Below are 21,343 nucleotides of genomic sequence, written 5' to 3'. Positions count from 1 at the left end.
TAATCAGAACCCGCCGGGGGGGGTGGAGACTCCAGCGCCGGAGTGAGGCGACAGAAGGGAGGGGGCTAGAATGGAGCGCTCGCCAACGGCCGACGCTTCAGGCCGGCCCGCCCCGCGCAGCCGCATCCAATCGCAATGCTTAGGGCTGGGGATGGAGCCAATCAGGTCTAACTAGGAGACGGGGACGCCAGCCCTCCGCTAGAAGGGATAGAGGCCGAGTGACCGCAAGCCGGGGCTCCTGGTTTTCTTCCAACGGAGGCCAATCGCAAGCCAGATACAGGCGAGTGACTGTCGAGAAGGCCAATTAGATCCTCCGGAGGGAACCTGGCCCGGCCTCTTCTCTGAGGGACGGCTGTACCTACCAATAGCATGGGCGAGAAGGCGGTCCCTTCGCCTAGGAGGAGGCGGGTGAGCTAGAACTTTGAGGTAAAGAATGTGAGCGCTGCGCGCCGGTGGAACAGTGTAGGGGCTGGAGTGGCGCGTACGACCTGGAAATGTTAGGGAGCGAGCCCGCTTTGAGGGCGCGAGGGAGGCCGGGGTGGGGGCCAGGCGACGCCTGAGGCCAGTGCGCAGCGGGTCGTTGACATCCGAAGGGACCGTGGAGGCCTTTCCGGCTGCGGAGGCTGAGGCCCTGCGGCGGTGTCCGGAGCCCCGGCGGGCGGGGGGCTTCCCAGAGACCGGAGAGGCGCAGCTCAGCTCCTGGAGGAAGGGTTACGGGAGACCGGAGAGCCTTCAGAGCTGCCGCCCGGCTGGCCAGCCCGCCCCGAAGAGCGCGCCTGGACGGGAACTGTGATGACGAGCCGGGGGGGTGGGTGGGGGTGGGTGTTAGTCCAGAAGGGACCGTGCCCTCCAGAAGAAGCCCTCCGTTTTACGAATGAGGAAACTGAGGCGGAGAGAAGTTGATGGGTTGGCAAGAGCAAACCGCAAGTTACTGACCGCTTGCTCTAGAAGCCCGGTTTCCCACCGTTTCCCAGCAGCTTCTGTGGTGGGCTTTTTCTATCTGCACCCTTTTCTTCGCCTCCTGAGCTGAAATGGAGTGGATCAAAGGGGACCCAGACACCAGAGGAAGCCGACGATCCTTTTTCTGTCTGCTGAGAGATCTCAGCATCCTCTTAGGTGGCATAACATAGTCCATGTACTATGGTCAGAGTTGCCTGAACGCAAACCACTTTTAAGTTTCTTATAAATCACATCTCAAATGTTGACATTCCTAAACATTTACTGAATGATTAAAATTCCATCCACGGTGTCTCAAACTAGTTGTTTACTACTCACCATGAATAAGGGAGTTTGGGTGGTTGACGATTAGCTAGCGCTATAAATTCAGTAGTACTAGGCAGCTGAGTGCTGGTTGTCCAGGACTGGATAGCTTTGAGCTCCTGGAAGACCCGGTTACTCCTTGGATTTATTGGTGTAGATCCTTTGGTCCTACCTAGACAGACACACTCCCAAATCCTGCTGTTGCTCGTACATGGCACCCCTCTCCCCCCATAAGACTACGTTAAAAGCTTAGACTCTGGGAGATACCCCAAGGTTCAGAGTAATTCTGTCCCTTTCTGCCACCTTGATAGGTTGTCCTTCATACAGGCATTGATGTTACTGTCCAGGAAATCTGCTTTTGAGTGTGCTTTATGAGACTAAAGAATTTGTGAATCATTCCCACTTTCATCTGGTGCATGCTCTCCTGTAGGAGAGTCTAGCAGGGTCACCATTCCCCCGCTCACCTGTCAAACTGAGTTTATACTTTTTTTTTTTTTGAGTTTATACTCGTGGACTACAAATCCCCTGGAGGCCCTAGCCTGCTGAGATAGAAGAATTCACCAGTGTTTCTCTAGTAGAGTTAGTGCTAAAAGGGCCTCAATTGGAGGAACCTCACAACTACTCCCCAAAAGGAAAGGCCTCATCTACCAGTAGTTCACACTTTCTCTCTCCTGTAAAATGCATATCCCATGAGCCATTGGGTGGCTAGAGCTGAGCTAGAACCCAGGAGCTGTCTAAGAGAAAATCCCAGGCCAGGTTGGGGAAAATAGGTCACAGTGGCTGGGCAGTGAGGTCACAGAGAGGTTTGTCTTCCCAGACTCCATGGGGGAGGGGCCTAGGAGGCAGAGGGGCCCCAGAGGTCCCCCAAGCCCAGGCGGGGGACATGGTGTGGGGAAGGCAGCAGGGACGGGGCCCAGGGAGCTGACTACGGGGGGGCCAAGGGGCCCGGAGAGATGAGGGCAGGAGCAGGGAGGGGGCAGTCAGGATGGTGAGGAGAAGCCGGAGACAAAAGCTGCAAAAAGTCACCGGGCTGTGCGGACGGGAGGAGGGGCTCCGGGTGAGGGGCGAGCGAGCCAAGGGAAGGACAAGAAGATGGCAGCCAGAGATCGGGGGGAGGGGTTCTTTGGAGCCGGTGGACCAAGGAACACGGCAGATAGGGAGGGGTGACCCATGGACCTAGAGAGAAAGATGGGAGGATTTGAGGACACGGAGCTGGAAGACAGAGCTGTGAGCCCCCAAGAAAGTAGCTAATGAAACACAGGCTGAGAGAAGGGAGCAAAAGAGGCATGACTCTCATGGAACCCCTGTGCTCCCCATTCTCCTTGGGTAGGTGAAGCGGAGCTGCCCTTCATGTGGCCCAGAGCCTGGGGGTGAAGAGAAGAAGGGGAGAGGGAACCCTATTTCTGTTCAGCTGTTCCCCCCAGAGCTGGTGAGTCCTCCGCAGGGAGGTGGTATTAAGAGTAAAGGACAGGGGGCCAGAGCGCTGAGGGGCCCCGGTGATCCCTGCTTCCTCCCTCCTGCCCCCCAGGTGGAGCATATCATCTCATTCCTCCCAGTCAGAGATGTGGTCGCTCTGGGCCAGACCTGCCACTACTTCCACGAAGTGTGCGATGCCGAGGGCGTGTGGAGACGCATCTGTCGCAGGCTCAGTCCTCGCCTACGAGAGCAGGGTTCTGGGGTCCGGCCCTGGAAGAGAGCTGCCATTCTTAACTGTACACCTCCCCAGAAACTCCCCTTCTCTTTGCCTCTGTCCTACCTTATTCTGGGGTCCCTCCAGTTTCCTAGAGTTGCCTCAGCATTCCCGGCCAAACTTCCGGGGCCCCTTTCTCTGGAAGAGATTCAAAACATACGCCCTCCACCCCTGCAAGCCTCTAGCTCCACCCTCTGATGGACCCGCATTACTAGCATCCATGACAAACCTCCCTCCATATTCAAAGTCTCTGTCCAAATCCCGGACACCTCCTCCACTCCCCAAACCTGGAGTTTTTCCTCCTCTAAACCAGGGTTTCTCAACCTCATCACTGTTGCCATTTGGGGCCAAATAGTTATTTGGAGTGGGGGGGCTGTCCTGTGCATTGCAGGATATTTAGCAGCATCCCTGGCCTCCACCCACCGGATGCCAGGAGCAAACCTCCCCCCAGTTGTGACAGTCAGTGTTACCTGAGGGACAGAATCACCCCAGGCTGAGAAACATGCTCTAAACCATTCCCAGGGAGCCCCTATCCAAGTACTTGAGATTAAGGGAGATCCAGATCTGATCCAGATAGCAGATCCAGAGCAAGGGGTGAGGGGGGTTACTGGCCTTTCTCAGTCATCCTTTTTCAGTCCTCTTTTTGCAGCTTTTCTATGTATTATTTTCCCCCTGATATCTCTGATGCAAGGTTGGACTGAAGAAGCACTCACTTAAAAGCATGTGTAGTGCCCTGGGCTGAGGGGCAGAGGGGGACAGAGAACTCAAGTTCAGGCATGGGGATTATTAAAGATGTCCTCTGAGCTTTCCAGTGTCCTTTAGAAGGGGTCTGTTCCCCAGTCTTAGGTACGGGAGCTGCTAAATACCATGCTACCCAAGAAATCTAGTCTGCCCAAGCTCTGATTCCTCTCCCTTGTGCCATCCTGACCCCTTGAGCCTTCCATCTCCTTCCCTTCTCCAGACACGAAGGGCCTGTATTTCCAGGCATTTGGGGGCCGCCGCCGCTGTCTCAGCAAGAGTGTAGCCCCCCTGCTAGCCCATGGCTACCGCCGCTTCTTGCCCACCAAGGACCACGTCTTCATTCTTGACTACGTGGGGACCCTCTTCTTTCTCAAAAATGCCCTGGTCTCCTCTACCCTTGGCCAGATCCAGTGGAAGCGAGCCTGCCGCTATGTTGTGTTGTGTCGCGGAGCCAAGGATGTGAGTAGCAGAGCCCTGGCAGCCGAGACCCCACCCCTCCTGCGGAGGCGGGGGGGCGGGGGGGGACCCAGGGCCCACACCAGCCCTGAGATATTCTCCTTGGGACAGTTGCCCTCCTGTCCCAGGAACTGAGAAACAAGTCCTCGTTTCCCAGCCCTGAACCCAAGTACCTCATCTCTCACCCCAGGATCCCGTTGGCCCAGCCTCATTCCACTCCAAGGCCTAGATCCCAGACACCTTCATCTCTTCCTACAGTTTGCCTCGGACCCAAGATGTGACACAGTTTACCGTAAATACCTCTATGTATTGGCCACTCGGGAGCAGCCAGGTGTGGTAGGCACAACTGGCAGCCGGGCCTGTGACTGTGTCGAGGTCTATCTGCAGTCCAGTGGGCAGCGGGTCTTCAAGATGACCTTCCACCACTCCATGAGCTTCAAACAGATCGTGCTGGTCGGTCAGGAGACCCAGCGGGCTCTGTTGCTTCTCACAGGTATGGCCCAGAGCAGTGGTTTGCAAATTGCTTTCTACAGATTCTTCGGGACCTGCTGCAGGGGAGGGGGAGGGCTCTCACATGGGTTTCTGCAAGTCAACTCATCCTGCTCTCAAACCCAAGAGCTTTGCTTTTTTGTCTGTCTCCTCATCTAAGATTCTGTGTGTTTCATATGAGTAAAGGGCGCTGCTGCAAAAAATAGTTTAGAAACCACTGTTCTAGTGGAAGGCCAGTTTTTAAAAATTCTAACTTTTGTAACCTCCCTGTTAGACACTACACTTAATTCCCCAAATTTCCCCCCCCAACTTGCTCATTGTCATATATATATATATATATATATATATATATATATATATATGTGTGTGTGTGTGTGTATATATATATATTTAAGTTTTTGTTTTATTTATTTAAGCAATCTCTACACCGAATGTGGGGCTCAAACTCACAACCCCGAGATCAAGAGTCACAAAATCTTCTGACTGAGCCAGACTCGTGCCCCTGTCCCCCTTATTTGACCACACTCCCAAGCTTGAGACCCTCTGGACTTCTTCATGCCAGGCAGGGCCCCGATTTGTCAGCATCATTCTTCCTAACACTCCAATTGGATTCTGCCAAATCTGACTATTAGGTGTTCTCTCCACTCGTCTTTCACACCCAAGGACTTCCCTGATTTATTTTTGGTGGTAAAGGGCTAGAGTTTGGACAACTCAAGGTCACTCTTCCCTTATTCCATTTCTACCCTTTTTCTTCCAGCCCCACTCCAGGGCAGTAAATGTTTCATCCGTATGGCTTAGAGGGTCTACTGGGAACTTAATGTGGATATTGGGGGGGGTTCCCTCCCCCACATAATTATCTGCCTCTCCCCATCTCCCAGAGGAAGGAAAGATCTACTCTTTGGTAGTGAATGAAACCCAGCTGGACCAGCCGCGCTCCTACACAGTTCAGCTGGCCCTGAGGAAGGTGTCCCGTTGCCTGCCTCACCTTCGTGTGGCCGGCATGGCTTCCAACCAGAGCAGTACTCTCTACATCACAGGTAAGGACCACCTTCCTTCTTCCCCAGACCCTGGTCTTAAACAGACCTTCTAGATATGGACAGCGCCCCCTGATACTTACTCCAGCTCTGTGGTGGACCCTCTCGGGCATCCTAGTGAAAAGATGAGTTTAGGTCCCCAGATATCATAGCTGGTGTATTGCTAGTGGGTGTGAGACACCCCGGGTCTTACAGCTTTTATCCCAGGTAGGGCCTTAGCTCTAGGAAATAGGTGCCCAAAGCTGCTGAGCTGAGGGCTCCTGACCCCCCAGACCAGGGGGGAGTGTATTTTGAGGTGCATACCCCAGGGGTGTATCGTGATCTCTTTGGGACCCTTCAAGCCTTTGACCCCCTGGACCAGCAGATGCCACTTGCTCTCTCACTGCCTGCCAAGGTAGGATACTGGAGGAATGGGGCAGACCAGGGGGTGGGCAGAGGGGGGTGGGTTAGGGTTTGAAAGGTACCAGAGGTCTGAAATATGAGCAGGGATCAAATGATTGCTCAGGGAGGGACAGGGGACCCAGAGAGAGGGGCGAGGCAGCGGGCGAGGCCAGCGGGCAAGGCCAAAAGAAGTCAGCTGGGAATGGCAGGTTAGCACCTGGGAGATTCCGGAGCTCAGGGTTCCTCTGGAGGGAACTGAATGCCCACCTCCTCTTTCTTACTTCTTAGGTCCTATTTTGCGCTCTTGGCTACAATCACCTTGGCCTGGTGGATGAATTTGGCCGACTCTTCATGCAGGGAAATAACAGATACGGGCAGCTGGGAACAGGGGACAGAATGGACCGAGGGGAACCCACACAGGTGAGACTGTTTCTCAGTTACTCTCATCCGGACCCCCTTCCTCCAATTCCCTAACCCCCGGATCTCTCCGATTCTCCACTCTCTTTAGAATCCACTCCTTACTCCCTGGGGAAGTTAAGCCAACCAGTGCGTAAGGCCTGTGGTACTACTGGTGCATGTCTTTCCCAGGGTTGGCACTATGAGGTCCGTTCTGTGCAGTGCTTGCTGTAAGTGCAATAGGAATTCAGTGAAGCAGGGAGACCGGGGTGGGGGGTGGGGTGGGGGGGCTGGTCTAACCAGAAGAGGTGAGATGTGATCAGGTCCTGGTGGCTGAGATCGGATTCGGGTGGGCACAGGGAGAGGCATTCTGCATAGTGGGGACGACAACGCAGCTGGCACATACCTAAAGCAGAGACGGTGTTTCAGAAACCGGTAGATATGAGGCGGTGCAGGTGGGGGTGAGCCCGGAGAAGCATAGCTTTGGGAAAGAGTCACTGCAGGTTTCGGGAGCAGAACGTAACCCCCACGGATGACTGAGAACAGGAGGCTGCGGAATGAGAAGCCCACTGGGAGACTGTGGAGCCCCAACAGCACTTGAGACAAGAGCCGGGGGCAGTGAGGGCCCAAAAGAATGGATCCCGGAGATGTTTTGGAAGGAAATGAACAGGCCCTGCTGAGATGTGAGGAGAAGGCCCTGAGGACAAAAGGGGCTCTGGCGCGAGACCCCTTGAAGAAAGATGGCATGCCTACGAACGTGGAAGGGAGGCTGGCTTGAGGGAAGAGGCAGGGCATGAATTTGGACTTTTTCTAAAGTGGAAATGTCTCCTTGCCATTAGATTCCATGTCAGAACAAGGCTGACACGGACAGAAGTAGGGATAGAGGAGCAAAGCCCGGGCAGGAGCCGATGTTGTAGGCAGAGGGAATGAAAAGGCCGTCTCTGAGACCGGAGGGGCACACCCTCAGATGCCAAATCCCAGAAGCCGTGGGCTCAGAGAGTTTCAAACAGGAGGGGGTGACTCATGGTGACAGATAATGCAGGACTATACTTACTGACACAGAAAGATGGTCAGGCCATATTTTTCGGTGAAAAAAAAAAGTGTGAAATTATTTTATATAATACAATCCCATTTTTGTTTAAAAATATACAATTTAAAAATATATATATACAATTTATACATATGTACACATACACACACACACACAAGCAGCAGTGAAGAAGAATATCCAGCAAGATATTCACAGTAGGTGGTGGGATTCCCAGTGATTTTTTTTTTTTTTTTTTTTTTAGTAGGTTCCATACCCAGCATGGAGCCCAACACGGAGCTCGAACTCACGACCCTGAGATTAACACCTGAGCCAATATTAAGAGTCTGGGTGCTTAACCAACTGAGCCACCCAGGCGCCCCTTGCCAGTGATTTTTAAATTAATCTTTGCTCGCCAATATTTTATAATTTTTCTATGATGACCCTAAATTACTTAACCTGTATCTTCAAAATTAAAGCCCTCATGATCTCAGGAGGAAGTGTGCAGGAGAGGCCCTGGGATTTGGCAGCCGGGAGGTCAAGTGCATTTGGAGAGAACATGTCAGTAGCTTAGTAAGCAGAGAAAGCCCGGCTGTGGTGAGAACAAGAATGGGGTCAGCCCCAGACTGGTCATGTAACCAGTTCTGCTGCCTAAAAGACAGCCATCGGAAGCCGCAGGAATCAGGTGGCAATGTTGTTTTTCAAAATAGGGTCGCCAGTTTGAAAGAGAGCGATAGGACAAGTTGAACATGCTGGAGAGAGAAGGGAGGAGTAAGTGGAAGGAAAGTCCTTCCTGGGGCCCGACCTGGAATTGCACAGGGAGGGGGTCTTTCAGCTTTGGGAAGAGGAAGGATAGCCCTCCTCCCCGGGCTGGAAGGCAGGATGAGAGGCTGGCCTGGCACAGGCCTGGGGTGACAATGAGGGAGCAGATAGCCGACCCTGGGCTCAGACCAGTAGCCTGTTTTCTGGGGAGCAAAGACGAGGAACCAGCAGAAGTGCTAGACCCCGTGCAGTCCGACTGGGGCTGCAGGAGAACCAAGGAGGGGGAGATTGCTGCTGGTCTCCCTCCTGGCTGGGTGGCAGGTGGGGTGGGGGGGGGTGCTGAGTCCCTTCGCTTTCCTCTCCTCGTTTCCCTAGATCCTTCCCTGGGCCTTCCTGTCCTATCCGGGCCCCCAGGTCCTTGGCGTTCCCACCTTAGGGATCCTGGCTCTGTGTCCTCAGGTGCATTATCTGCAACGCCCCATTGCCCTGTGGTGTGGCCTCAACCACTCCCTGGTGCTGAGCCAGGGCTCGGACTTCAGCAAGGAGCTGCTGGGCTGCGGCTGTGGGGCTGGGGGCCGCCTCCCTGGCTGGCCTAAGGGGAGTGCCTCCTTCGTGAAGCTCCACGTCAAGGTCAGAGCACTGTCCGACAAGCAGGCAACCAGGGAGGGCAGGAGCAATTAGAGCGAGGTGGCATAGCAACGTAGCCGGGGCTCCTGCAGGAACCCGGGGGCCCCATCGTCCCAGCACCACCTGCCTCCCTTCCCAGCCCCACACCACGGCTCCTGGCTCTCTCCCTTAGCAGACCCTGCTGGCCCTCTCTGACCTCACACAACCTTGGGGCTTGGCCAGTCCGAGCTCATTTGCTGGCTCGGGGCTGGTCTGAGAGGGAAGAACACAACAGCTGGGGCTTCCTGGGAGCCCCTCAGTAAAGGCCCCACTCAGCCACGCCCCTTCTCTCCTCCAAGGTCCCTTTGTGTGCCTGTTCCCTCTGCTCTACCAGAGAGTGTCTCTACATGCTGTCCAGCCATGACATCGAGCACCACCCCACCTATCGGGACCTTCCAGCCAGCAGGGTGGTGGGGACCCCCGAGCCCAGCCTGGGGGCCGGAGCATCCCAGGACCCTGGGGGGGCGGCCCAGGCCTGTGAGGAGTACCTCAACCAGATCCACAGTTGCCCCACATTGCAGGATCGCATGGAAAAGATGAAGGAGATCGTGGGCTGGATGCCCTTGATGGCCGCACAGAAGGATTTCTTTTGGGAGGCCTTGGACCTGCTGCAGAGGACTGCTGCGGGGGTTGGCTCAGGCCCCCCAACCCCTGAGAGCTGACCCCCCTCTCCTAATCTCACCCCTGGAGGGAGAGTCTGGCCCTGGGCCAGGAGCTAAGGAGAAATGGGGTGGTAGCAGTAAACACTGCATGTGCACATGGGGGGGGGGGGGTGGGGTGGAGATTGCTAGACGTGCCAGGATGAACCGGGAACTGTTTTGTAAGATTGTTCGGGGGGCTGCCCAGGAGGGGCCCCCAATCTATCATGGACAAGAGATTTGATGGACAAATAGAATAAAAGGCTGAAGTGAGGCCCGGTTTGGAGCCCTGGGGCCTGGGAGGAAAATGGGGCAGGGAACGGGGGCCCAATGCCTGGCTCGGTGGGCAACAGAGGGCAGGAGAGGGGCCGGGGGTGGGCGGGGCAGAAGCGGCTCAAGCATTCAGGTGCTGCGGCGGACCTGACCCCCTAAATCTCTGTTTGCTTTCCCCTCCCACTCCCAAGACTGGCCCAGGCTTCTAGACTTGGAAGTCCAAGCCCCACCTTCTGGAACAATGCAGTCAACATATGCTACTTGGTTCTCTTACTCGGATCCTCTGTCCCTCAGACTTACTCCCATCCTGAGGAGGCCACTTGTTTCTGACCTCACAGAGCTTCCTACCCATTTCCCTCGGTCCCTGCGGAGTCAGGCCCCTCTTCCCCTCCTCCCATTTACCTTCCAGCTGTAGTCTCACGTGCTGTCCCTTTCCCTCACTTTCTCCTCCATCTTCTTCTTCCTCAATGAGGGGGAGGCTCCCTTTATCCACATACCATGCCTCCCTAGCCCACTCCCATGCCTCCAAATATTTGGGAGAGAAAAATGGGTGAGCAGAAAGAATTTTCTCCTTGGCCTGGTCTGGCCCAGGGATGGGGAGAAGACAGTAGAAATTTGAAGTGGAAAATAAGCTGGAGCGGTGGCGGTGGCGGGGGGGGGGGGGGGGGGGAGTTAGGAAGGGGTGAGTGACTGGATGTTGGGGGGTCAAGGGAAGGACTTCCTGTGGGTGCTGAGGAGGCAGACATGGGGATGATCATGAGGAAGGACCAGAGGCTGTTCGCAGGATGTTCGGGCACCCGGCAGAGTGGGCTTCCAGATGACAGTACTTGATGCCTGCATTATGGCTGAGGGTCGATGCTCCCTCTGCCCTTCATTGCTCCACCCCCTCCTTAGGTCAATATTTATGTGTCCTGGATGTAGAGAGGCCCCTGGACTCACCACTGTCCCGACTAAACTCTCCCTGTCCCGCCTTCCCCACCGCCCGCCCCACTGGCCAGTCCCCACGCCCACACACCCGAGGCCGCCTCATCTGGCACTGATTATCCCGGCTGCTGCCGCCGCTAAACTCAGCTGCCGCCTCGAGGACCCCAGCGCCTCTCCCCCCCGGCCATGCTGCCTGCTGCCACAGCCTCCCTCTTGGGGGTCCTCACTGCCTGGGCCCTGCTACCTTTCGCCCAGGGCCAGACCCCCAACTATACCAGGTAGGTCTCTTGGCACCTTCCAGATAGCTTGAGTGAGCGTCAAAAGCCCTGATTCCTGGGGGTTTTGCCTGTGGATCCTGTGGATTCCTTCACTAACACACCACCCCCCAGATCTCCTGCAGCCCCAAGTCTTCCCTAGCCCCCAAGTTCTCCCTCCCTACTGCAAGACCACAATCTTCTGCGGGTCACCACTGCCCCCCCCCACCGTTCCTCCACCTTTTGTCCCCTGTCCCCTAAGTCTCCCCATCCACCCAGACCCTTGGCCCCCCGTGGAACCTGAGAGCACCAAGACCCTGAACTTGCCTGGTAGCTGGACATCTGGATTCCAGGAGGGAATTAGAGGTGGGGGGGGGGAGGGGGGAGCGAGTGGGAGACTTGGGAGTCAGATACTCAAGTATTTAGCAGGAACAGGAGCAGGGCAAAGGTTGGGAGCTGGGGAAATCTGGTCTCCAGGTTCAACGTGAGGGCCATCATTGCTGCTGCTCATCTCTCCGCCCCCTCCCCCCCCATGGCCTCGTGGCTGTGTCCACATCTGGAAGTAGTTAGGCGGCTCCTGTCCCCGACTGCCAGGCAGGGCGAGGGGGGAGAGTGAGGAACAGCCCGGGGAGGATTCCGGGAATTCCTGTTGGGGTGGGGGTGGGGATTTAGGGGTGTTGGAGACAGCCAAATTGCTGGCCCCACTTGTTCCTAATCCTCTCAATCCAGGTCTGGCTGGCTGAGGCTGCCCCAGATCCCCTAGGCCTTCCTCCTCCATCCCCCTGGCTTCCCTCCCTGCCCCCCCCCCATCCTCAGTACCCTATCCTTCCCAAGCTCTCCTTCACTCATGGCTGACCCCTCTCCTGTTCTCCAGACCCGTGTTCCTGTGTGGAGGGGATGTGACCGGGGAGTCAGGTTACGTGGCAAGTGAGGGTTTCCCCAACCTCTACCCCCCCAATAAGGAGTGCATCTGGACAATAACGGTGAGAAGGCCCTTCTGATCACTACCCCCTTGTTGAAGTCTCCCAGGCCTGACTGCTAAGGGAACCCCAGTCTGCCGACCGACCCCCTGCTCCCCACTCCGGTCCCTGCACCACCCCTTCTCCCAGGGAAGTCCAAGCCCGTCCCCTCTGGTCACTGAGGGCGGCAGTGCCCACAATAACACGTGGCAACGTGTCCTCACACCTTCCTTAACTCAGGGCCCGCTCGTCCACTCCGAACCCCATTCCTGCCCTCAGGTCTTGTCCCCTGCGCAAGCCACAAGCTGCTGCGGGGCCCAGGCCCTCTGCTCTGCACTCTGATGGGGTCCCTTCCTGTTCTGGCCCGGTTTCTGTATGAGATGCTTGGGGAAAGAGAAGTACCCTCCGCCTGGGTTTTGTGTGGCCTGACTTTGCAGGTCCTCTTCGCTGTCCCCGCCTTCAGGTCCCTGAGGGCCAGACTGTGTCCCTTTCCTTCCGCGTCTTCGACCTGGAGCAGCACTCGGCCTGCCGTTATGATGCCCTGGAGGTCTTTGTCGGGTCTGGAACCTCGGGCCAGCGGCTTGGACGCTTCTGCGGGACCTTCCGGCCTGCGCCCTTGGTCGCCCCCGGCAACCAGGTGACCCTAAGAATGACGGCGGACGAGGGCACGGGAGGACGAGGCTTCCTGCTCTGGTACAGCGGGAGGGCCACCTCAGGCACTGGTGAGACCTCCCTCACCTCCGCCTTCCCCCCTCCCCTGGCCCCGCCCCCGGCGCAGGCCCCGCCCCCAGCCTTAACCTCCACCCCGAGCCAAACCCCGCGCCCGAGAGCCTAGGGCCCCCATTACCTCCCTTACCCTTTTTCCTCACTAACTGCCCCTTCAGTCCCTCCTCCCCGTCTTCTCTCCCCCCCTCCCGCTCCCACCCACCCCCTCTTCCAGGCCCCCCCCCAGGCGCGAGGCGGAAATGGGTCACCGACCCGCGGGTGGAATGGGCGGCCTGGGGTTACTGGGACGGTGAGTAACTGCCCGCCCCCGTCCGCAATCGGGCTCCCTCAGACGGGCGTGAGGGGGCGGGCACCCCCGGGCTGGGGGACTAGGTTCCCCCGACCCGGAGCACCCTACACCCAGCCCGGGGCTCCCGATTGCGGTCCCATCACCCCCTCCTGGCGGCCGAAGTCTCCCCATTAAACATTTTAATGTTTAAGGCAGAGACCTCCCCAAAGAGGCCTCTGGGGCTGTGCCCCAATTTGAGGGCACCCTCACAACGTGAGGGCTTCCCCAGCCTGCAAAGGGGACTCTTCCGCCGGACCGGGGAGATGGGATCTCCCAGGGGAAGAGGAGCGGTGTGGTCGCGGGTCAGGGGGAGGGGAGAGAAGGGAGCGTGTCCAGCCAATGCCTCCTCCCCCTTCCACCGCCTGCCTGGGCGCCGGAGGTCCAAGACTCCCCTGAGCCCTGCTCCTCCAAGCCCCCTCTCTGCTAACCACACCTCCCCCTTCCCTACCCCTCTTCTCGTCCCCTCATGCTGAGACCCAGACGTCCGAGCTTCCAGCACAGGCTTCCAGCCTAGAGCTCTCTTCGAGCTGACGGAGGGTCTCCACCGCCTCCCACCCCCACTCCTTTCTCCCCTCCCCAGAGCACCAATTTTGCGGGGGGCGGCTGGAGAAGGCCCAGGGAACCCTGACCACGCCCAACTGGCCCGAGTCCGATTACCCCCCGGGCATCAGCTGTTCCTGGCACATCATCGCGCCCCCGGACCAGGTACCGACCCCCTGCCCGGGCTGCCCTCGGGGACCCAGGCGGCGTTCTCCAGCATGCAGCCAGCAAAGATTTACTGACCATCTGCTAATGTCCCCACCATTGAGCTCGCGCTAGGGAGCAAAAACAGACCCAGAACTGCTTGCACTCAAACAAAAAATGTAAAATCACACCTGTGACGAGTCTTACGAGAGCGAGGTACACAATGCTGATCTATAAACGGTGTTTTGTGTGTGTATGTGGTGGCGCTGGAGGTGATGCTGGGTCTGTTCCTCGAGCGTGAGCCTGGACTAGACCTTGCCCAAGACGGAAGATGCTGCCGAAGGGTTCCCCTGGGCGTGTGACCCTCGGAGCGGTGGTGTGAATGCTTTAAGAGGGGGCTCCGGGGGACACGGGAGGGGGGAGAGGAGGCTGCCGCAAGCTTCCGGGCTTCCGGAGGAGGCCAGGGATGCAGGGCTTCCGCGCCCTCGAGCCGCCCGGGGTCCCGCCGCGCAGCCTCCTCTCTCCCGGCGGACAGGTGATCTCGCTGACCTTCGGGAAGTTTGACCTGGAGCCGGACACCTACTGCCGCTACGACTCGGTCAGCGTGTTCAACGGAGCCGTGAGCGATGACGCCAAAAGGCTGGGGAAGTTCTGCGGCGACACGGCCCCGGGGTGAGGGGACAGACCGGGGGGGGGGGGGGGGGTTGGTGGGTCCGGGCGTCTCCGCCTTTCTAGGGAAGGGAGTGGGGGTGGGGGGTGGGGAGAGGCCAGGCCTAGCTGAAGAGGCGGGATCTGAACCCGTGAGCCCCAAACGGGTGGGCGGAACAAGTACGGGACCAGGCAAGAGACCTGGCTTGGCACCAGGACGGGTCCACGGATCGAGAGGCGAGTAGGTCCTGCAAAGTCAGGAAGCTGCTACAGCCAAGCCAGGGCGGAGATGACAAGCCCCCCCCTGACGCTTCCCCCGGTGCCCCGCCACCTGCAGTCCCATCTCCTCCGAAGGGAACGAGCTCCTCGTCCAGTTCGTCTCTGACCTCAGTGTCACGGCGGATGGCTTCTCCGCCTCCTACAAGACCCTGCCGCGAGGTGCTGAAGGGCAGGCCCGGAGCCAGGGGGAGGATGCCCGGCCGGGTACCGCGCTCCCCAAGCCCGGACTCCCGTCTGCGGAAAAACCGAAGGCCTCCTCTGAGGCCCAGGCAACTCCGGGGGCCCCCAGTGAGTCTGGGAAGGGGAAGGAAGGGGACACAGACTGAAGAGAGTGTTTCAAAGAGACCTCCTTTCCAAACTCATTCATTCATTCATTCATACATCACTCACTGGTGCTCTGTACTGAGGTCTGGTACTGGGTGCTGGGGCCCAACGCTGGATGGAGCTCTGAATGAATTGAAATCAGTGAAGTTGTTATGAGGAAAGTGGCCCTTCCTACCTGCTGGGTGGGTCCCCCTCCACAAACAGCACCTTCTCTCCCTCCTAGACGTGCCCGCTGCGTCCTGCCCTAAGCAATGCCGCCGCACAGGCACCTTGCAGAGCAACTTCTGTTCCAGCAGCCTGGGTAAGAAGCCCCCCCTGCCAACAGCTCCAACCTCCTCTCCTGTGCTCAAAGTCCCCCTCCTGGCTCCAGCCCTGAGCTGGCCTCCTGTCTCCTCACCTCTCACCCCCGTTCTCTCACAGTGGTGACCGCAACAGTGAAGTCCATGGTTCGGGGCCCAGGAGAGGGCCTCACTGTCACTGTCAGTCTCATTGGTGCTTATAAAACTGGAGGCCTGGACCTGCCCTCTCCACTCACTGACACCCCCCTGAAGTTTTATGTGCCCTGCAAGCAGTGCCCCCCCATGAAGAAAGGTAACGGATGTGGCAAAATGGGGAGAGGACGTAGCCTCACGAAAATGATAGAATCTGAAGGACTCTGACAAGGAGGTAGGTGCGTCTACAAGGTCTCCATAACACACTCTCGCTCCCTCCTTCTCCTCCCCCAGGAGCCAGTTATCTGATGATGGGCCAGGTGGAAGAGAACAGAGGGCCTGTCCTTCCTGCAGAGAGCTTTGTGGTGCTCTACCGGCCCAACCAGGACCAGATCCTCACCAACCTCAGCAAGAGGAAGTGCCCCTCCCAGCCTGTTCGGGCTGCTGGGTCCCAGGCCTGAAACCCCTGCCGGCCTTCCCAGCCCAGAGCCCTAGAGACTCCTTTCTGATCCAAATAAATGTTTCTTGACTGAGGAAGGGGTCACATCTCCATTTCTATGGTCTGGGGGTGCCCATCTAGGAGATTTCATTCGTTCGTTAAACTCAGCAGATGTTTAGTATACAGAGCAATCTTTTAAGAATGTAAGACCTTGTCACCCCTTTACTCAAAACTCTCCCTTATTCTCAACACACACACACACACACACACACACACACACACACAATCGAACTACGGAGAGGTGTCAGATGTGTTAATTAGCTTGACTGTGGTGATCTTTTCACACTGTGTACATAAATCCAAATATCGTACACCTTTTGTTTTTTTAAAGATTTTTTCTTTGAGAAAGAGAGCACAAGTAGGGGGAGGGGCAGAGGGAGAGGGACAAGCAAACCGCCCTCCCCCGTCCCCCAAGTGGGGAGCCCGATGCAGGGCTAGATCCCAGGACCCTGAGATCACCACCTGCGCCGAAGTCAAACACTTAACTGACTGAGCCACCCAGGCGCCCCTCAAGTTGTACAGCTTAAATATATACAATTTTTATATGTCTAAGATATCTCAATAAAGCTGTTAAAAAAAACAGAAATAAAGAAAACCTCTCCCATAGTTTCAGGTCCGTCTCAGAATAAAATCCAAAGTCCTACTGCAGACTCAGGCTCTAGGTGACCTGCATCCAACCTTCCCACCTTATGTCATCTCTCACTGTTGTCTCCCGTGCAAGTGCCGTTCCATCCCGTCTCGGCGGCTCCTTGGCATTTCTAGGACCCTCCTGCTTTGGGGCTTTGCCTTAGCTTATCCCCTCCAACCAGGATGCTCTCCACTGATTTTTAATGGCTTGCTTCCTAACGTCAATCGGATCTCAGCTCAAAGTTCATTCCTAGTCACTCATTTGTTCATTCCAAATGTCAGGCACTTTGGAATGAACCAGAAGACAAAGCAAAGTTTCTGCTCTTGTGGGGAGGAAAGTACATTCTACTGGAGCATGTAAATAATAAAATAAACACGGTGTCAAATGAAGCTGTGCTATCAAGAAAACAAAAGCCTAAAAGGATAAAGGGGTTTCTACATTTGCTGGGGGGGGGGGGGCTTTGGGATAAGATGAACTTTGTTTTTGCTCTACTGCTAACCAGTTGTGTGGCTTGGGTGAGATCCTTCACCTTGCCGAGGCCACTTCTTTTGTGAAAGGAGTCGAAGATTCAGTGGGATGCTGCAAGTGGCAGGGTTGGTAACTCCTACTTCTTTGTGCAAATGTGAGTGATTTCTGAGTCCCATGCAGGAAAGGGAGACTCAGGAGAGGAGCCGTGGGCTGAGATCCTGATGCAGGCAGGTTGGGTGCGGAGAGCCAATATGTACATATATACAGAGAGAGAGAGAGAGATGGACTGAGCGTTCTGGAGACTTGGAGAGGAAAAGAGCATGAGTCTCGTCTTTTCTTGGGGTCTGGTGCACGTGTCCTCTCAGGCATCCAGGAACTAGTCAGAACAAGGATAGGGTCCAGGTGTCCTTCATAAGTCACTCATTCCCTGAAGCCAGGGGGTCTTGGCCTGGAGAGATCCAGTGCCAGTGGTCTGAAATAGGCACATGATGGTGGTTCTGTCAGGTCATTCCCTAGGTATCACCTACTGTACTGGAAGCCTCCAAAGAGGCTTACCTCTTTGTCCCTCACAAGGAGGACATATGCTTTTTGTATCAGGAGGCATGTGTAGAGTGGGGTGGGGGGTGCAAGTCCTAGCAAGAAAAGCAGCTGGAAAAGAAGCAAAGGGGAAAAAATGGCTTTGGGGCGCCTGATTTTGATTTTGGCTCAGGCCATGATCTGAGTCCTGGGACAGAGCCCCGCCTCACCCGGCAACAGGCTCTCCGCTCAGCTGGGAGTCCGCTTCAGGAGTCTCTCTCTCCCTTTGCCCCTCCCGCTCGTGCTGTCTCTCTAATAAATCTTAAAAACAAACAAAACAAAACAAAAAACCCGGCTCTTTTTCATGGGGTCCCTGCAGTTTCCCTGCCTCAATCCTAGTCCAACTGGAAGCAACCTCCCAAATAGTACTATGGAAAACTGCTATGATTGCTGCAGAGGCTTCTAGGAGAGCCTGGGACTAAAATAGAGAAAGAGGGCTTCCCTTTGCGATGTGATTCTAGTGACTTGCAGTGGGGAGGAACAGTGGGGAGCGGGGAGGAACAGACCCAGCTCCCAGCCTCCGCCGGTCCCCCGGAGTTACTCAGAGCAGAGCTTTCTGGCCGGAGTCGCCCGTAAAGTTTTACGCCACTGGGATCAAGCCAATCACGTCTTTAAACTCACCAATCGGCGTAAACTGACGGCGGAAACGAGGCCGCCCTAGCCAATGACAGAGGCCGTACGGCGGAAGTGTAGAAATGGTCTCTCGGGAAAATGGCAGCCTCGGTCCGGCCAAAAGTTGATGGGCAGGTGCAGTGACGAGAACGTAAGCCTCACAGCGCGAGCGGCCGTTCGCAGGCTGAGGCACGACGAAGCTGCTCGCCGAGCTCAGGGAGAGGTTGGAGGCACAGATAAAGGTCTCTGGAGAGATTGGAGAAGGGGCGGTTCCGGAGGGGGACGCTGAGGCAGGCGGGGTCTGGCCGGAGAGCAGGGACGCCCGGAAGGGGCGGGGCCTGCGGTGGGGCGGGCGGGGCTTTTGGAGATCGGGAGCCGGGCCTGGAGACAAGGCCCGGGTTGGGAGCAGCTAGGGGCAGGGTTTATGGGGTGGGCGTGACCATGAGGTCGGGCTTGGGGCGGGGCCCAAAGGGACCCCGGGCAGAGCTGGAGAAGGGAAGGGCTTGGGGGGCTTGGGCCTGGTCTGCGGGAGCCTCATCTAGCGGGGTTCCGACGCGGCGGCGGCAGCATCAGACCAGGCCCTGCCCCCCGATCTCATTCCGATCCCTTTCTCCCCTGTCGTCCCCCAGCTCTAGACTCCAGGCCCTGTCCCCTGAGCTCTGCCCTCGTATGTCCACCGTCCACAGCCTGCATGCGCCGTGGGGCGCCCCAGGACCAGGAGCTGGTGGGCCCGGGGGCTCCTGGGCGGGGGTCCCGGGGCGCCCCTCCTCCCTCGGGACTTGTCCCGGTCCTCGTCTTTCCCCCGGACCTAGTATTCAGGGCGGACCAGCGGAGCGGACCCCGGCAGCTGCTGACCCTCTATAACCCCACGGGAGCTGCGCTTCGCTTCCGAGGTGAAGGGATGGGTGCCTCATGCCAGGGATCTGGGTCTGGCGGCAGGACACCGCGGGGCTGTGTGGGCTGGAGGAGTGAGATGAGTGGGGTCAGATAGCCAACCTTGGCGGACTGGAAGAGTCATGTCCAGCCCTGGGGTAGAAGGGAAGGGGGACTCTAATGTCCCTCCACCGGCAAACTTGTCTCTGAAGCAATAGTCGGGTCTGTGTGTGCCTTTACCCCTCAGTCCTGTGCACAGCACCTGCGAAATACACGGTGTTTGACGCAGAAGGATATGTGAAACCTCAATCCTGCATTGACATGTGAGTGAGGAGGGTGGAGGGGACTCCGGGAAGCCAGGGGTCGCTGCCACCTTTGTTCTGAATTACCATGCCCGTGTCAACAGGGCTCAGACCTGGTTCTTGGCAACCTTTTTCCCCACCTCTGTCTACATCCCTAAGGGAAAGGCTCCTGGGAGGCGGGGCCTGGATCCACTTGGATCACTGCCTGTTACTCACCTCCTCTCAATGGGTCTCTCTCCCCTATTTTGGGACCAGTGTGATTCGCCACGTGGCCCCCATTCCCAGCCACTATGACGTCCAGGACCGCTTCCGCATTGAGCTGTCTGAGGAGGGAGCTGAGGGTCGAGTGGTGGGGCGCAAGGACATCACCTCGGTTCTGAGGGCCCCAGCCTACCCCCTTGAGCTTCAGGGACAGCCTGACCCAACGCCCCACCCAGGGCCTCCTTCCTGGACAGCACCACCCACGGCCAGACACTTCCCAGAGAGTGAGTTGGGGGATGGGAATTCTTGAGTTATTGAGCATTACTCTAGAGATGCGCTCAGTTGGAGATGAAGGGGTCTTCTGGTTCTGTCTTTTGCTTTTTGGTAGAAGCATTCCTAGGAGTTCAGATTTTATATCAGGTTAGGCAAAAAAGCAGACTTTGTAGTTTCCCTGGTTTCTGGCTTCTGCCTAGAGGGAAAAGTTCTTCCTTAGCTCTAACTTCAGTACTTCCCATCATGTACCAGCTCAGCTCAGTTCCATAAGAAACCCATACCAAGTTGTGGGCTGCATATGGGAGAGAGAGTCCCTTGCCCGATGGACATGTACACAGGAGCCAATACTGAAGGCAGGGTGAAGAGAAAAAAGTGCTGAGGGACCGGAGGGGGAAGGGTCTCTCGTGACCGTGGGGACAGAGGCTCCAGGGAGGAGGGGACACTTGCAGTATGCCCCCTGGAGGGCAATAAAAATACACCTCCCATCTTCATCTTCCTCCCTGGAGGACCCTGGGCTGGGCAGGAGGGGGGTGGAGCTCCTGATGAGCCTTGTTTCCCAGACCACCCCCCACAACTGGCCACCAGCTCCTTCCTCCTCTTCTTGCTGACGGGCATAGTCTCTGTGGCCTTCCTGCTGCTCCCACTCCAGGACGAGCTTGGCAGCCAGCTGCCCCAAATCCTGCACGTCTCCCTGGGACAGAAGTTGGTGGCAGCGTACATCTTGGGTGAGCACAGTAGTGGCCAGGGGCGCGGGGGCCTAGGAGGAAGGCCAGCAGAGCCCCAGCGCTGCTCACCACCAGCTTGCTGTCCTCTCTCCCCTCTCCAGGACTCCTCACCATGGTGTTCCTTCGGACCTGAGCTCCCTGCTCAACCTCCCCCCACCTCCTGGGGCAGGGACTTGGACGTGCACACGAGACAGCCACTCTGATGCTCATGCCTCACCTCAGTTCCTCCTCCTCTTCCTCCTGCCCAGCCGCCCTCCCCCAGGCACCCAGGGATTTGTATTCATTTTCCAAATTGAATAAAATAAATTTTTAAAATTAAACTGAGAAATGGAGGGAGCAGCCCCTTTCTTCCCACTTCTTTCCTCCAGTTCCTCCTCCCAGCCGCAGGGGACCCAGGAATGGGGGGGCAGTCAAGGGGCCCAGTGAGGATACAGAAGACCTGGGTTCTGGTCCTGGTGCCACACCAGGAAAACTGTGTGACCTTGAGCAAGTCACTGAATTTCTCTGAGGTTCTAGTTCCACCTCTAAAATGAGGGAATTGGGCAAGCAGATTTTTAAGGGCCCCTTTAGCCCCCCACATAGGGTCCTACCCCTAAACTGATGTACTTAAACCACAGAGAAACAAACAAATCCTGCCTGATCCCGCCTACTGCAGACATCCAGTCTCATAGTCTTGAGCCATCAGAGCCTCTTGCCAGGGTTACCTAGATGCTTCCAATACCCAGAATCCTTTTCTGCTTTTTGGCCCTTTATCTGCCTTATTTTGTCTCTCCCTTTAAGACTTCAGCTCGGGCGCCTGGGTGGCTCAGTTGTTTG

General features: G+C 56.9%; 3 protein-coding genes across 13 annotated transcripts; all 3 read left to right on the top strand.

Annotated features, from left to right (window-relative positions):
* Positions 1 to 83: 83 nt before the first annotated feature.
* On the top strand, positions 84 to 9,880 carry FBXO24 (F-box protein 24). Of its 7 annotated transcripts, none has more exons than XM_027611771.2 (10): positions 84 to 408; positions 2,591 to 2,689; positions 2,789 to 2,972; positions 3,912 to 4,150; positions 4,406 to 4,640; positions 5,515 to 5,673; positions 5,943 to 6,064; positions 6,340 to 6,471; positions 8,696 to 8,866; positions 9,202 to 9,880. In XM_027611771.2, the coding sequence occupies exons 1-10, from the start codon at positions 370 to 372 to the stop codon at positions 9,562 to 9,564; spliced, it is 1,743 nt and encodes a 580-aa protein (XP_027467572.2). In that variant the 5' UTR covers positions 84 to 369; the 3' UTR covers positions 9,565 to 9,880. The 7 variants fall into 7 exon arrangements, with proteins under 7 accessions (XP_027467572.2, XP_027467574.2, XP_027467573.2 ...); XM_027611773.2 differs by lacking the exon at positions 84 to 408 and adding an exon at positions 1,288 to 2,248; XM_027611772.2 differs by lacking the exon at positions 84 to 408 and adding an exon at positions 1,288 to 2,317 and having other exon boundaries at positions 6,012 to 6,064.
* A 659-nt stretch (positions 9,881 to 10,539) lies between these two features.
* PCOLCE (procollagen C-endopeptidase enhancer) lies at positions 10,540 to 16,081 on the top strand. The gene is made up of 9 exons (XM_027611778.2): positions 10,540 to 11,015; positions 11,866 to 11,974; positions 12,414 to 12,672; positions 13,585 to 13,709; positions 14,224 to 14,360; positions 14,674 to 14,903; positions 15,163 to 15,240; positions 15,360 to 15,530; positions 15,665 to 16,081. The coding sequence occupies exons 1-9, from the start codon at positions 10,924 to 10,926 to the stop codon at positions 15,829 to 15,831; spliced, it is 1,368 nt and encodes a 455-aa protein (XP_027467579.1). The 5' UTR covers positions 10,540 to 10,923; the 3' UTR covers positions 15,832 to 16,081.
* A 2,155-nt stretch (positions 16,082 to 18,236) lies between these two features.
* MOSPD3 (motile sperm domain containing 3) lies at positions 18,237 to 20,851 on the top strand. Of its 5 annotated transcripts, none has more exons than XM_027611849.1 (6): positions 18,237 to 18,304; positions 18,783 to 19,046; positions 19,274 to 19,349; positions 19,584 to 19,813; positions 20,452 to 20,527; positions 20,629 to 20,851. In XM_027611849.1, exons 2-6 carry the CDS (start codon positions 18,845 to 18,847, stop codon positions 20,825 to 20,827), a joined length of 783 nt encoding a protein of 260 aa, XP_027467650.1. In that variant the 5' UTR covers positions 18,237 to 18,304; positions 18,783 to 18,844; the 3' UTR covers positions 20,828 to 20,851. The 5 variants fall into 5 exon arrangements, with proteins under 5 accessions (XP_027467650.1, XP_027467647.1, XP_027467649.1 ...); XM_027611846.1 differs by having other exon boundaries at positions 18,239 to 18,395; XM_027611848.1 differs by having other exon boundaries at positions 18,239 to 18,395; positions 20,420 to 20,527.
* The last annotated feature ends 492 nt before the right edge of the window (positions 20,852 to 21,343 follow it).

The sequence above is a fragment of the Zalophus californianus genome, chromosome 10 (genome assembly GCF_009762305.2).
Source record: "Zalophus californianus isolate mZalCal1 chromosome 10, mZalCal1.pri.v2, whole genome shotgun sequence".
Taxonomy (NCBI): Eukaryota; Metazoa; Chordata; class Mammalia; order Carnivora; family Otariidae; genus Zalophus; species Zalophus californianus.
This window is presented reverse-complemented; position numbering and strand designations above follow the sequence as displayed.

What these genes read in the sequence shown, in the direction of transcription:
- PCOLCE (XM_027611778.2), top strand. Translation starts at nt 10,924, where the DNA reads ATGCTGCCTGCTGCCACAGCCTCCCTCTTGGGGGTCCTCACTGCCTGG. An exon ending in TCATCGCGCCCCCGGACCAG is followed by an intron (nt 13,710 to 14,223) that starts GTACCGACCCCC and finishes CCCGGCGGACAG; the next exon opens with GTGATCTCGCTGACCTTCGG. An exon ending in CTTCTGTTCCAGCAGCCTGG is followed by an intron (nt 15,241 to 15,359) that starts GTAAGAAGCCCC and finishes GTTCTCTCACAG; the next exon opens with TGGTGACCGCAACAGTGAAG.
- FBXO24 (XM_027611769.2), top strand. Translation starts at nt 2,246, where the DNA reads ATGGTGAGGAGAAGCCGGAGACAAAAGCTGCAAAAAGTCACCGGGCTG. An exon ending in GAGAGCTGCCATTCTTAACT is followed by an intron (nt 2,973 to 3,911) that starts GTACACCTCCCC and finishes TCCCTTCTCCAG; the next exon opens with ACACGAAGGGCCTGTATTTC. An exon ending in CTCTCTCACTGCCTGCCAAG is followed by an intron (nt 6,065 to 6,339) that starts GTAGGATACTGG and finishes CTTACTTCTTAG; the next exon opens with GTCCTATTTTGCGCTCTTGG.
- MOSPD3 (XM_027611846.1), top strand. Translation starts at nt 18,281, where the DNA reads ATGGGCAGGTGCAGTGACGAGAACGTAAGCCTCACAGCGCGAGCGGCC. An exon ending in AGCTGCGCTTCGCTTCCGAG is followed by an intron (nt 19,047 to 19,273) that starts GTGAAGGGATGG and finishes TTTACCCCTCAG; the next exon opens with TCCTGTGCACAGCACCTGCG. An exon ending in GGCCAGACACTTCCCAGAGA is followed by an intron (nt 19,814 to 20,451) that starts GTGAGTTGGGGG and finishes CTCCCACTCCAG; the next exon opens with GACGAGCTTGGCAGCCAGCT.